Raw genomic sequence first — 13,516 nt, 5'->3', positions numbered from 1 at the left:
TCATTAAAAAAAGGGGGGGATTAAAAAAAAGCACTAAAAGCAAAAAATAAGCACTAAAAACAAAAAATAAGGGCTTTGCAGAAAATGTAAGCACCTATAAGGGCCTTTATATTTTATTTTCAAATATAAGGACTTATAAGCACTTGTAAGGACCGCTACGAACCCTGTCTATACTGCCAAGGGGACTCGGCCCCTGCTACTCTTCCAGCCCTAGTGCCTTCAATGGATTTAAATAAGTTTGCTGGTTTTCCCAACTAGCTGAGGATTTGCAGTATAATGTTAATATGAAAGAAAAAAAAATTTTTAATCCTTCTTTGCAGAATTCTTAACAGATTCTGAATCAGACACTCGTAATAAGAAATATGACTTGTATGTAGTTTAGAGTTTAAAAAAAATGAAGATATTTTTCCAGGGTTCGTACACATTTCCTTACATGAAAATTAAGGACTTTTAAGGACCATCAAATAAAAAATTAAGGACCTATCAGCAAACAAAAAAAAAAAAAAAAAAGAATAGGAATTTGTCTAGAAACTCTTTAAATTGCAGCAGAATTTCATCCCAATCATCTTGTAAAAAAAGTTTATTTTGCATTAATACCGGTAGAACTATTTTCATTTTCTTCTGGGCTTTTTCTGGACTTTTATAACCATCAATCGCGGGTCTATACAAGATGCATTTCGATTAAGAGAATAATTTATTGGACATTTAGACATTAAGTGTTGTACTATTGTTAAGACACATTGTTGACCTTCTTGTTTCAATGCAAAACTTTCAGCTTGTGAAATGTCCTTCTTGCGGCATTTTTGAATATTCTAGTTTCAAAATTTTAAAGTGCTGAAGGCAATCATTTACAAGTTTTAAGATATCTTCAGCAAAAAAGGGAATAAGTGGTTTATCACTTTGATAATATTCAAAGAAAGGCAATAATATTTTCGACAGAGAGAGGAAAAAATTTCATTTTATAAGAAATGTTTCATCTTTAGTTGCCTCCAAAATATTTGAGAAGGATTTCGATGAAATTTTTTTTAAACTTCATTTCAACTTCTTTAATGTACAGTAGCAAGTCATCCCATATTTCAATGGCTCTTTCAACTGCTGGAACATCTTGCAACCATCGGTAAAAGCAGAACTTCACAGGTAGCTTTTTTAAGCCAGATATACTTAAAAAATCTTCACGTCTTGCAGGAAAATCTTTAAAAATCCAATATAAGGAGGATAAGAATGATGGAATGTCCCAGCCAGTGGATGACATCCCATGCTTGAAAGCATTGTTAAGAATGTGTAAAACACTTGTCCCTAATGTCAAGCATTGAATGTTATATTCCTTTGTCAAGTCCTGTTGCAATAAACCATAAAATTTCCAGTTTACTGCAGGACCATCCATCGATATTTGTAAAAGTTTTGACAAGTCTAGTTTTTCAACTTATTCATAAAATTTGGATAAAATAATTTCACTTGTTGCATGCCCTACAAATGCAGAAGTAAGGTACTGAGTTCTGACCTTATTTTCTTGATGCCAGTACCTCACATAAATATCTAGTTGCTTCTTTTGATTTGTCAGATTAAGAGTCTCATCAAATAGTAATGTAAAAAACTCAGCATTTTTACAATGCTTTAGTAACAAAGTTTTAAAATAAGGGCCAAGACCAAAATAACAGATATAAGTACATTTCTTTTTACCACATGAAAACTATTTTGCAATGGAACTATCCGGGAACATTTTAGTGAATAACGGCCCAATATCATCGCACGATTTAAAAGAATAGTGGCTTTTGATGCACTTAAAAGACCACAATATTTCTGCATCTGTAACTTCAGATTTGAAAAGAAAAGAATTGATTTTATTATTTTTTACACTTATTGATGTTGAATTAGCAGTTACATCTTTTCCTGAAGTAGACGCTTCTTCTAACTTGACAAAATTCATGATAGTGTTAGAACAAACTGCAGTTGAGAAGGGAAAGATGTTTTGCAGCTAAAAGGGGCATTATATGCAAGGCATTAGTAAAATTAAGTATCGCAAAATGTATATATATATATATATATATAATAAGACATCTATATATATAATAAGAAATACATACTGAAAATATACATTTTTAACTATATACATATATATAGTATATAGTACAGTATATATATACAGTACAAATTCCGAGATCCGGACATCCAATATCCGGAATGATCTAAAATCCGGACCTCAAAGCCACCACCAACCAATTTTTTAGGGCTTTTTGGAGGGAAGGGGTATGCTTGACGCATACACATTAGATTTTTTTCCTCATCATAAAAAAACATGTCGGAAATCCCGATTCTTAATCTCAGTTTGGCGCTAAATAAAATATCTCATTATTGAAGAAATAATTATTTTAGCATAAATTTGTGTGATTAGTAACATGACTCCATAGCTGCGTATCTGCTTGGCATAATCCCAAACCGAAACATTTGTTATATTTACACCAACTAATATTTTATATCCTTGATGCCGAAATCGCGAATCATTATTTATTGTATTTTGCTTTCATCACCGCATGTTTATCAACGGATGACAGCTTGAGTGATGAATCATGCAGCGACGCCAAATAACAGAGTATTATCCGATTACAGATTTAAGTTTAATGCGCTAAAATGTTGACAAGGGGAGATTTAACAGAAATTTCTTTTGTTATGCTAAAAATAGATTTTGTTAATGATACTAATAGGACAAATGATTATATTTAGTGCTATTTGAATTAAGAATAACTGATTTATTAGACTAGAAGAGAAACATGCTAATGTGACAATCAAAATCGTAAAAAGAACCTTGTATTTAGTAACAACTTGTATCTATATACTTACGCAAAATACAAGGTTGTTTTTATGATTTTAACTGATTTGTAATTCACATAAAGCCAGAACCTGCGCCAGAGCTCGCATTCGCACCAGGCGGCAGAATTTAGGGAAGTTAAACAGAAGTTTTTCATTGCGATGATAATGCCCCAATCATCAATCAATTAACGGAGGGCGAAATCTGTAGTATGGTTCTAAATCCAGAAAATACAGCTACCGATAGTGAAGAAAGTAACAGAGAGGTTACTGAACGAGAAAAAATTTTGATTGACAAGTTATTCAGAATTCTCGACACAGCAATTACAGGACTTGAACAATGGACTTAATGACTCAAGAAGAAATATGTCTATAGTATTAGTCTAGTATCAGCAGAGAGTAGTACAGTATCAGCAGAGAACTAGTGATACTAGTACAGTATCAGCAGAGAAAACAAATCAAACAACTCACATTGAAAGAAATGTTTAATAAAGTAAACATATAAATATTAAGCTCTTTTCTTTTGTAAATTTTGATACCCTTTAAATCATAAATGCTTCATTATTTCATAAATCAGGATTTCATATTTTCAATTTTATAATTTCTACGTGCCATCTTAGTAGATTTAAAATGATCTAATATCCAGAAAAATCTCAAATCTGGGATAGCCGAAGTCCCGACCTCGGACTTTGTACTGTATAAATATATATATATATATAATACAGAATGTATATTTTCAGTTAAACCTCTACCCAATATTTTTAGTAATTCATGAGAGTTAATTTTGCATCTACTTAATTCATGAAACTTAGTTTCAATTAGTTGTTTTCAGCTTTAAAAATATTAAAAATTTTTTAATTAGTTAGTTGTTTTCAACTAATAATTGTATCGCCATTAGCAAAAATAATGCATTACTATCAACAGCATAGGATTAAACCAAATACTTAATTGTCTATTGAAGCTTCAAAACGTATTTCCGAACTTCACTTTTTCTCGGCTAGTGTTACCGAATTTGCCCTTGGCGACCTAAAATCGAAATGGAGCCAACAGATTTCCCGCAAAATCGATAACAGACCCTCTTCAGAAATAAACTCATAATCCCGATATCCCATATATATAGTATGTGCAAAAGAGAATAAACTCTGCGGAAGGTGATAAAAAATTAATTTAGGGCTTAATTGAAACAAACACAGAAATTAAGCTACGCAAAACCGTGTAAAACAAATTGAAATGATAAAACGAAACTTAATTTTCATGTGAATTTTCAGCGCTGACTCTCCCATTATAGAAATTTCAATTTGTTTCAGACAAAGACCACATTTAGCTTTATAAGGATTGTCATCCATCAATATCCAGTCTTTGTAGTCAGCTTGATGAAGCCACAGTTTATTGAAAATGCACTTTCCAGGCATCTCGTTCCTATTGGCGTCGGAAGGGTTGTGGCCTTCCAGGTTGGGATTGCTCTAATTTTGACAAATATTTTCAGAATCCCCCCACCCTTTTTTTTCTTTCTCGAGCACCTTCATCATCACTTTCGCCTCATAAAGAACTTCCGGCTTCACACTTTCGTTACAATCTGCCTAAATTTATGGATAACACCTGTTTCGAAAGATTGGGTGAATAGCCAATCAGACACCGATACTTTCGTTCGGGTAGCTAATTGGGTTTTTTTTTTTTTAATCGTTTGCAACCCAAATCCGTCAACAGATTGGTTAAGAGCCGTGCAATTTTAATTCCATATTCACGAGAAATCGCAATTCACACATAGAATGGCAATCATTAGAAATGATAAGAAATGTCAAATGAGCAAAATTAAGGACCGTTTATTCATTTTGGCCAAAATTAAAGACTTTTAAGGACCAAAAATCATTTTTGAAAAAATTAAGGACTTTAAAGAACCGTACGAACCCTGTTTTTCAAATGTTTAATCTCAAATATACCTTTTGTGCTCAAATTATATGCAAATCATATTGAATTTGAGTACAGAATACAAGCACCATCATAACAAACAATCCATCAAAAATTTTTGGCTTACACAGACAATTGAAATTTCAAAACTAATTTATCTTTGGTAAGTATAGGACACATGAAGAAACATTAGATTTCTCGATTTTTAATTATTACAAATAGAAATTGCAAGCAAATGATTACAAATTATTTATAATTACATTATTTAAACATGTACACAACAAAACAATGCTCTTACTCAAGACTTCAACTGGAAAATTAAGACAAAAAACTGATGTCTAATAAAAGCTCTAAAACTAAGTCTAATGAAAATTCTAGTAACCAAGTTACTTGAAATATTAAAAAAAGTTACTATACTTAATGTTATTTAAACATTAACCTAACAAAACAATACTCCCAATAAACGAAACTTCACTTCAGATGGGAAATTAAAACTAAGCACAGACGTCTTCTAAAAGCTCCTACACTAAGCTGACTACTGATAAAAAATCTCTACTGATAATCAAATCTCAAGAACTTTAGTTAAATTATGAATTAAAAACATTCAAAAGCTTAATTGACAGATACTTAATCATACTCCTTGTAATATATATGAAGATGCATAAAACTTACCTTAGGTGGGCAGGGTGGTGGAGGTGGTGGACAAGGAGTAGATGGTGCAGGTGGTGGACAAGGAGTAGATGGTGCAGGTGGAGGTGGTGGACAAGAAGGAGAAGATGGTGCAGGTGGAGGTGGTGGACAAGCAGGAGTAGATTGTGCAGGTGGAGGAGATGCCGCCCACTGTAAAAGCAACAAACATACTTAGAAACTTTCAATACTATACATATTAAAGATACAATTTCATGCAATACTACACTCAAATTTCAATACAATACATATGAGAGCTTTTACGAGATCAGTGCAGCAATAATGTGCCGCTAAGATATTATATCAAAAAAGATCTTACAAAGATCTTAGTAACAGTAAATAATCAAGACAAATATCTTTCATGTCTTTCGTGTTTAATCTTTCTACTCTTTAGATGTTATAGCTGGATGAGAAAGGCAGTTGCACAAATGACGCATTATGTCGGTCATTACTTAAAGTCTCAGATGAGGTTTAAACTCCGTTAGGATACAGAATAAAGTAAATCATTTTCCAAGCTGCTCACAGCTTTACAACAGAGTAAGATATTTTAAAATCTTTGAACTGACTTTCTTACACAGATTTATAGGAAAATCTTAGGCTTTCTTACACAGATTTATAGGATACCAGAAAGCCACGAAAGTCTCTCTTTCCATCCTGGCATCAACCAAAGACAAAACAAATGCATATTCTTTCTCTAAAGATGTTTATGGACTAATGATATTGATTGAAGGGAAAAAGGGAATGTTAAAAAATATTTTAAAGTAAGAAATTCTTTAATTTTTGGGGGTGCAGACATTGTGTGGGTCACTTTTTTAACATAAATTTTATCTGAAAAGTTTGGGTGCAGGCAATACATAAGTGTATAAGGTAAATTTTCTTTAAAATTTGAAAAGAGAAACTGCTTAGATAGTATTATGATGTTCAATAACCATTGATAATATTCCTGTTTAATAAAAATTGAAACTTTTCCGAGTTTTAAATCTCCATACTAAAAAGAATAATAAATCTGCTAGGAATTTCCTAAACACAAAACTCAAGAAAAATACTATGTTTTCCACTGCTAAAAATACTGCTGTAACAATAAAAATATATTTTGAATGTTTAAAATAAAAATACATCAAAATTAATGAATTTTTTTAAAGACATGCTTTAGAGAAATGTTAAGGGAGGGAAAATTGTTCTTACCTCTTCAAGTCCTGGCAGACTTTCCTTCACTTTAAAAAAAAGAAAAAAAAAAATTCATTGAACTGTATGTACACAGTGCATGATAAAACAAAAATGCATATTCAACAAAAAATTAACATTAACATAGAATCTAACAATGAAATGGATTTGGGGGAAAAACACTTCATTTAAAAAGTAAATAAATAAATAAAAACCAAAATTGTAAACAAATCAAAAGGGAAATTTATTTTAAATTATCAATACTTTCTTTGTATCATCAGTTCACTCTTACTTTGACACACATTTTTCTTCTAATTCCATTCATTTCCATTTCAAACAGAAATGGTATTGAGAGACCTTCCCTTTAATAATATCTGTTGTTACTGCATTTTTAGAATAATTATAAAAAAACAATATGAAAAGCATAATATAAAGGAGAAAATCAGCATTTAGTCCTTATTTCTTAAAATGCATCTAATTAATAGTTGACTATATGGCAACGAAATCTGTCGACCTTTTGATTTCTTCCAATATTGTCATCAAAATATTGTTGGGTACTTACGAGTTCGTGGATTTAGATTTTGGATAACAACACTTGATAAAGAATAGAAACACAATTTATGAGACAATATTACTCAGGACAGCTCCAAAAACATGTTTACAGTCATCGAAATACTACGACAAATAACGCTAAAACAATCAGCAACACAGGCTTCAGGCTATAAAGCTATAATGGTAAAGAAAGCCTCACGGTGAAGCAACAGAGAATGGCTCCCGACTCGGTTTGTTCTCGGAGAGTACTATCGAGACTCTCCGAGCTACGAATCGTGATGCACTCGATGCATCAACTCGCGATGCTCAGACTAGACACCTCGACGTTAGAATAGATCAACTCGATAGACTATCAGACACTACTACTTCGCATACCGGCAGGGTTATATAGCTTTTAGGTTCCTTTCGAGAACATTCGTGCCAAATCGGTAAGAATTTGTTCTAGAATGTTCTCTGTCAGTCCACGGCATATTGCCAACTTTTTCGCCTAAGAGATTTTGCACCAAGGCAACCTGCTTTCCCTTGCCATTTTCTAGCAACCCTAAATCCACCTTGCACTATTTTACTGCAGCTGGACATTTTGTAAGAATATTAAAATATATTTTCAAACATTTATTTCAACAGTTACACCAAAGTTTTAACTGAAAGCAAGTTTTCTGCTTCAAATGAACCAAAAATTTAAAGAGCACAAATTATTTTTACAACATTAATCCCAAAATGAAGTTTTACAACTTTCTTAATAGTATTCGCAACTGACAGCGCTGCTTCCTTAGTACCATTCAAAAATCAGTTATCGTGTTCACGTGTTACATCCAAAACCTATTATAAATAGTAATGTTTGAATTTATGGTATTTATTATTAAGTTTTCATGGCTTTACTTTTTCATATTTGGGATACCAATGTTAAATGAAAAAACAAAGCTTCACTATGCTACTGAATGAATAGCAGTTTTGAATGCATGAGGCATACTAACGTGCACATCACTGAAAGATTTTCTGCATGTTTAGAAAATGCATATTTAAGTAACGGAAAATGCAAATGTTCGTGTGCCTGGTGCCCATTTTCGGGCGAAGGACTACCATATTCAAAATTGGATGACTCTAGGTTACCGAGAAACAGGCAAAGATTCGTGCATATTGTTCATTATTTAATGTCTTTTAAGCTTTGCGGCACAGTGTGTCCGGTCTGGACACACCTAAAAGTTTCCTTCTGTACGCACACAAAAATTGAGTTAAAAAGGGTTTATAGGTTACACTGAACCTTCTTTATTTACAGTAGATGGCAGCTCAACACAAACCAGTCCATATATTTTAGCCATGTTTAGTTTTTTAAGACCCTTATTTTTCAAAGAAATCTTCCAGACTTTTTTAGGGTATAAAAGGTTTGTTTGAAAAGAAATTTCTATGTTATTTTTTTAGCTAAATACTAATCTCCTTATTCTATACTAATTTTAAATTTTTACCTTGAAATCTTGCCTAAAACCAAACGGCGAACCCTAGGTGTGCCCAGACCGGGCTCACAGATAACCTAGGACAACTGAGAGTCTGTATTCTTTGCTCTCCGCATCTCATCGGTCAGTTCATTGACAGCAAAGCTCGTTTCACAATTCTTTTTGAAACTCTATTCAATCAGTGCACCCACTTTAAGCACACCCACAGAATTAAATGATAAGTGCTATCTTCACAAAATTTTTACTTCTGTACTCTCTAGGCCTAGTTAGACTGCCTACATTTTTTCTTTTTTTTTTTTAATCAAAACTCGAACTTTAAAAGGTTGCGTGCTGGAAATATGTATGCTAGAAGAATGCTATGTATAAATCTAATACATGTCAAGTCGCACTTTTGAGACATGGAAACACAAGTTAAGGCCCGTCCACACGAGTACGCTCGAAACGTAGCTGACGAACGCGCTTTTACGTTACCAGCGTAAAAGCATCCAAACCAGTACGCTTGCGAAGAGTGTGTTTAACCAACAGAATTACTTTGCACAAAAATCACGTGATGCTGTAATATAAGCATCAACACAGCTGTATCTTCGCTTTTATAGCTGAAACTTTACTACGAAGTGCAATTATTAAGCAGAGGAAAAACCGCAAAAAAAAAAAATTTAATTTTGCATTTGTTTTAAAAATGATTTTATTATGAATGATTATTTAAATTCTATGCGTGATGTAATCAGCTCCCTGATTAGTTACTGAATATTTGTGCATTACCGCGCCATTTTAAAATTTTATTATTCATCTCTTCAAATTCCTCAGGTTTCAAATGGAATGGATATGTCCGTTTCGAAGATGAATGTTCTTATTGGTAATTACCAAGAATTATTGGTATTGGAATAAAAAAATTGCCATTTGAGACCTAATTTTGGCCAACCTGGCTTTCCTAATCAAAGATTTATTTATAAATTATTAATAGCCTCAGAGGAAATTTATTTTAAATTTTTGGAGAAAACCTCGCTAATTGCTTCTTCAATGAAGTGCAAGAGATGTGTGTGGTACTTATCAATGTACGACAGGTAAAATACTTTAAAAAAATGTAAATACATCATTTTCTTTTACTTTATAATTGTATACTTCAACTTTTATTAAAAAAAGTAATACGTTTTCAAAAATTCCTGAGATATTTATTGCCACATATGTTTTAATGTTAAATAATTAAATCCTATAAAACCTATTTTAAAGTATTTAAGTAATATTTTAATTCTTTTAAACGTTGGTATGATGTTTTTAATTTGATATTCAATTTAAGTAATATTTTAATCCAATTAAATGCTGGCGCAATGTTTTTATAGCAGTGATTTTATTCTATTATATGAAAGTAATAATTTAACCTTACTTTAGCATTTTATACTCTTAGTAAATGTATTTATTTACATTTGTCAGCCATCTTAAAAAACAACGTTTTCAACAAAAAATTAATCCACTATTTTTAACAATATTTACTTTTTAAAGTTTCTAATACTTTATGCAAAAAATACGTAAAAACAGCATTTTTCAAGATGGCTGATGACTGTAAAAACCGCGCCAACAATGTAAATCTCCAAAAATCGATGCAACCATCTACCAAAGTAGCACCTAATTTTTTTTCTCTTGAAAATATAAGGTAAAATATCATTAATTATACTTTGCTTTTCAGAATTTTTTGTTTTTGTATTCTTTTATGTTATTTATTGCTCATTTCACTGTTTTTAAGATATTGAAAAGTTTTGAGTGGTATTTTTAGGAAACAAAGTTCTTAACCTCCTTTATACCATTTAAGTTCTTAAGATTTTGCAAAGGGAAGTTGGTTAATTTATTTATTAGGATAATTAATATTTGTATTAAGGGATATTGCTTATTTCATTGTAATTTTGTTATACGTAATAACTTTTTTTATGAAGTTTTTCTACAGAGTAAAATTCTATGCAGTTTTTTAATTTAACGTTTGGTGTTCCCTGCAGCCAATTTTCCGGTACATTTAAACGCCAGACGAAGGCCACCAGCAAAGCTGCTAGTAACGAATAAAGTAAGAAATGAAAACAATAATAATAGGTAAAATAAGAATATAATGATTCATGGTGAGGTTCGAACTTGCCACCTTTCCATTTGCAAAGCAGTGCGCTGACCACTCAGCTTATCTGTGATAGCAGTGTTTGTGAAAAATAATGTAACAAGTAGAAGTCAATGCAAAGGTAATTTAATTAAACTTCAATATATGGTTACTGTATGACACAATTGTAACTTTCCTCCAAAATTTCGTAATTGTATTTTATTGAATAGTCTTTCACAGTCAACTGCTTTATTTTAGAAGTTGTTATATTGCTGAAGTTAGTTTTTGGTGTATTTAATACTGGGATACTTATAGAGCTTCTTATTACACATGATATAGCCAATATTTATAATAAATACGGAGAATTTTGTAAGGCAGAAAGTTTGATTTCGTAGAAACTGTAATTTATTTAGGTTCCTATTACTTACGGTGTTATAAATAGGTGAAGCATATGGATATACTGGTCGGATCATTGATTTATAAATATACAGTATGGCGTGAACAAAGCTGTTTATTTTATTGCTGTATACAGTTATGATATTTCTAAGCAAAAACTCATCTCTGATGCCACATTGAAACAGGTAAGCAAGAAGGTTTTCTGATTATGACACGTGATAAAAACTCGGTCGGCTATTGGCTATTCGCACGCGTCGTGGGCGGACGAATAGCTATGTCAGAAGTATATACCTTACATTATGTAAAATTCTCAGAAATAGAAACACAATTTTGATAGCAAATTCTAATCTCTAAAGCAGTGGTTCCCAATCTATGTTATGTACTTCCCAGAGGCTCCTTAATCAATCCAGGAAAATACTGCTCGGCTGTTCCTCGGAACCACACCATACCAGAAATTTCTCGCTCCGATACTCAGGCCTTCCGGAATTCCCAAAATCTGTTTGAAGCTTCTCAAATCTTAGTCTCAAAAAAATAGATTTTTGCTGTAAGTTTTGCTGTCTGTGCTTAAATAAATACTGTCTATTCTTGTGAATGTTATAAATATGCTGTATCCACCACTATCTGTTAAAAATTTTACTTTTTTTATTGCAGCTTATGGAGTATAAAATCACAAGATAAGAATGTCTGGGAAGAACAACTCTGACATAGAACATCTTTATTAATAGGAGGATGGATCCCTCTTTTTGACACACTATATGCAATATGCTCTATGCAACACAGAGCAGAAGCATTTGATGGAATATCAAGCCCTCTTGTGAAGCAGTACCTAATTTCGAAAGCATAACTGTATGCAAATTTCAAGCACAAAACTTGAAACACCCAATAGCCTCTCAAATCTTTATTAAATGCTCATGCCAGAGGATGAAGGAGGGCAGATACAATATTCTATTTCATAATTATATACTTCAAAGGCCTGCTTGAAAAACCAAACCTAAAAGAGGGGACAGTGATCTTGCTACGTAGTTGATCTCCAGAGAATAACGTATAAAGGAAAGCATGGATGTGATCGGTCTGGATATTTTGAATTTCCCGTGTAAAATGACAGGTAGGCAAAACTGCAGTGGAGATCATACATAGAAGCCATAACTTTCATAACTCATAGTCAGCAAGACATAAATGATTTTCTGGGCATTCTCAAAACATAAATGCTAAATGGAGTAGAAAATAGAAGATTTGGAAGGTAAAGAAGCTGCAGGATTTTAACTGCTCCCCCCCCAAAAAAAATCTGCTTATTCTTTACAAATTGGTGTTTAATAATAATCTAGAAATGATTAATTTGAAGAAAATGAATTAATGAAGCTGTTAATTTTAAATCTCAAAAACAACTGACAGCTAATGCTGCATCAGATGGTGAGATATCTCCAGATATTGCAACCAAAATTACAGTTTTATAAAATTTACATGTATTTATATACTTACTTAAAAAATAGGATTCTTTCTTTGAAGATGTTTTAAAACAGGTTTTGGATATGGATACCCATGAAATACAGACATAATCAAAACTTAAGTTTCTCCAGTAGCTGCTAAGTTTAGATGCCTTAGTGCCTCATAAAGTCGCTGCTCCAAAACCAGATTTCACTTTAGTACAAAAAGGCATTTTAGTCCTTCTAAAAGCTGCTGGAGTAGCTCTCAGCATATGGTAAAACAAATCGGATGGGTCTTTGGTGACCTTGCAACAACTACCATTAAATTAAATTCTGTCACTATTCCAGACAACTATCCAATGAGGCATCAATATGATTTTACGTCAAAATTAAACAATAAAGAAAATTTTCTGGCTTTATGCCTCAAGTGTATGACCAGATGCCAATGAATAAAGACGCCATACCCAAACTGGCAATAGTTATTCCTGTTAACTCCATGGCATTTGCTTTAGGTAATGCTGTGCAAACTATGCAAATTTTGTCAGATTTCAGTTACTATTTTCTATATATATGTATAGGATATTTTGACTGCTTCCTCATCTCTCAATGAATATGTCATTCATAAAGAGTTTTACAAGAGATTAAAAAAGCCTAATTTGACTAGCAACCTTCCTAAATGCGCATTTGCTTCAGAACGTGCTGGCTGCATTGTCGATTTCATGGTTTTCCCCATGTGTAACAAGTATACGAGCCAGTTTCCCTTAGAAAGTCTTCCACGAAGGCATTCCTCCCTTTAGGCAGATAGCCCTCGTGTGATTTGCCATAATAATTCAATCCAATCCATAAAATCTTAAAATATGTACAAAGTTTTTAAGGAATTTCATTCAAATCCTTCAAATACTGATTCAATTCAGAATCTACCAATAAATCCAGAAATTCTTTTTCAGTCATTAGCGAGTCACCATAAATTTCATCTCTCGATTTATCACAGCTGATGACATTATCTTTACTTTGATAGACTGCATCGTATCTTCTCATATGGGTAATGTTTT

General features: G+C 32.3%; 2 protein-coding genes across 2 annotated transcripts in view; both read right to left on the bottom strand.

Moving 5' to 3' along the window:
* Window positions 1–13,516, bottom strand: part of LOC146993036 (uncharacterized) — a 133,241-nt gene that overhangs the window by 64,074 nt on the left and 55,651 nt on the right. The window lies entirely within an intron of this gene.
* The window catches only part of LOC146993037 (uncharacterized), a 43,592-nt gene that overhangs the window by 13,155 nt on the left and 16,921 nt on the right, over window positions 1–13,516 (bottom strand). Inside the window, exon 3 of the mRNA XM_085808530.1 lies at window positions 5,386–5,553. Coding sequence (XP_085664656.1) covers window positions 5,386–5,553 — 168 coding nt within the window. The remainder of the gene's footprint in view (window positions 1–5,385; window positions 5,554–13,516) is intronic.

Source organism: Stegodyphus dumicola, chromosome X1 (assembly GCF_044657685.1).
Source record: "Stegodyphus dumicola isolate Sdum_Otavi_A_Nest chromosome X1, ASM4465768v1".
NCBI classification, from domain to species: Eukaryota; Metazoa; Arthropoda; class Arachnida; order Araneae; family Eresidae; genus Stegodyphus; species Stegodyphus dumicola.
The sequence above is the reverse complement of the archived record's forward strand: the minus strand, read 5'-3'. Positions and strand labels throughout refer to the sequence as shown.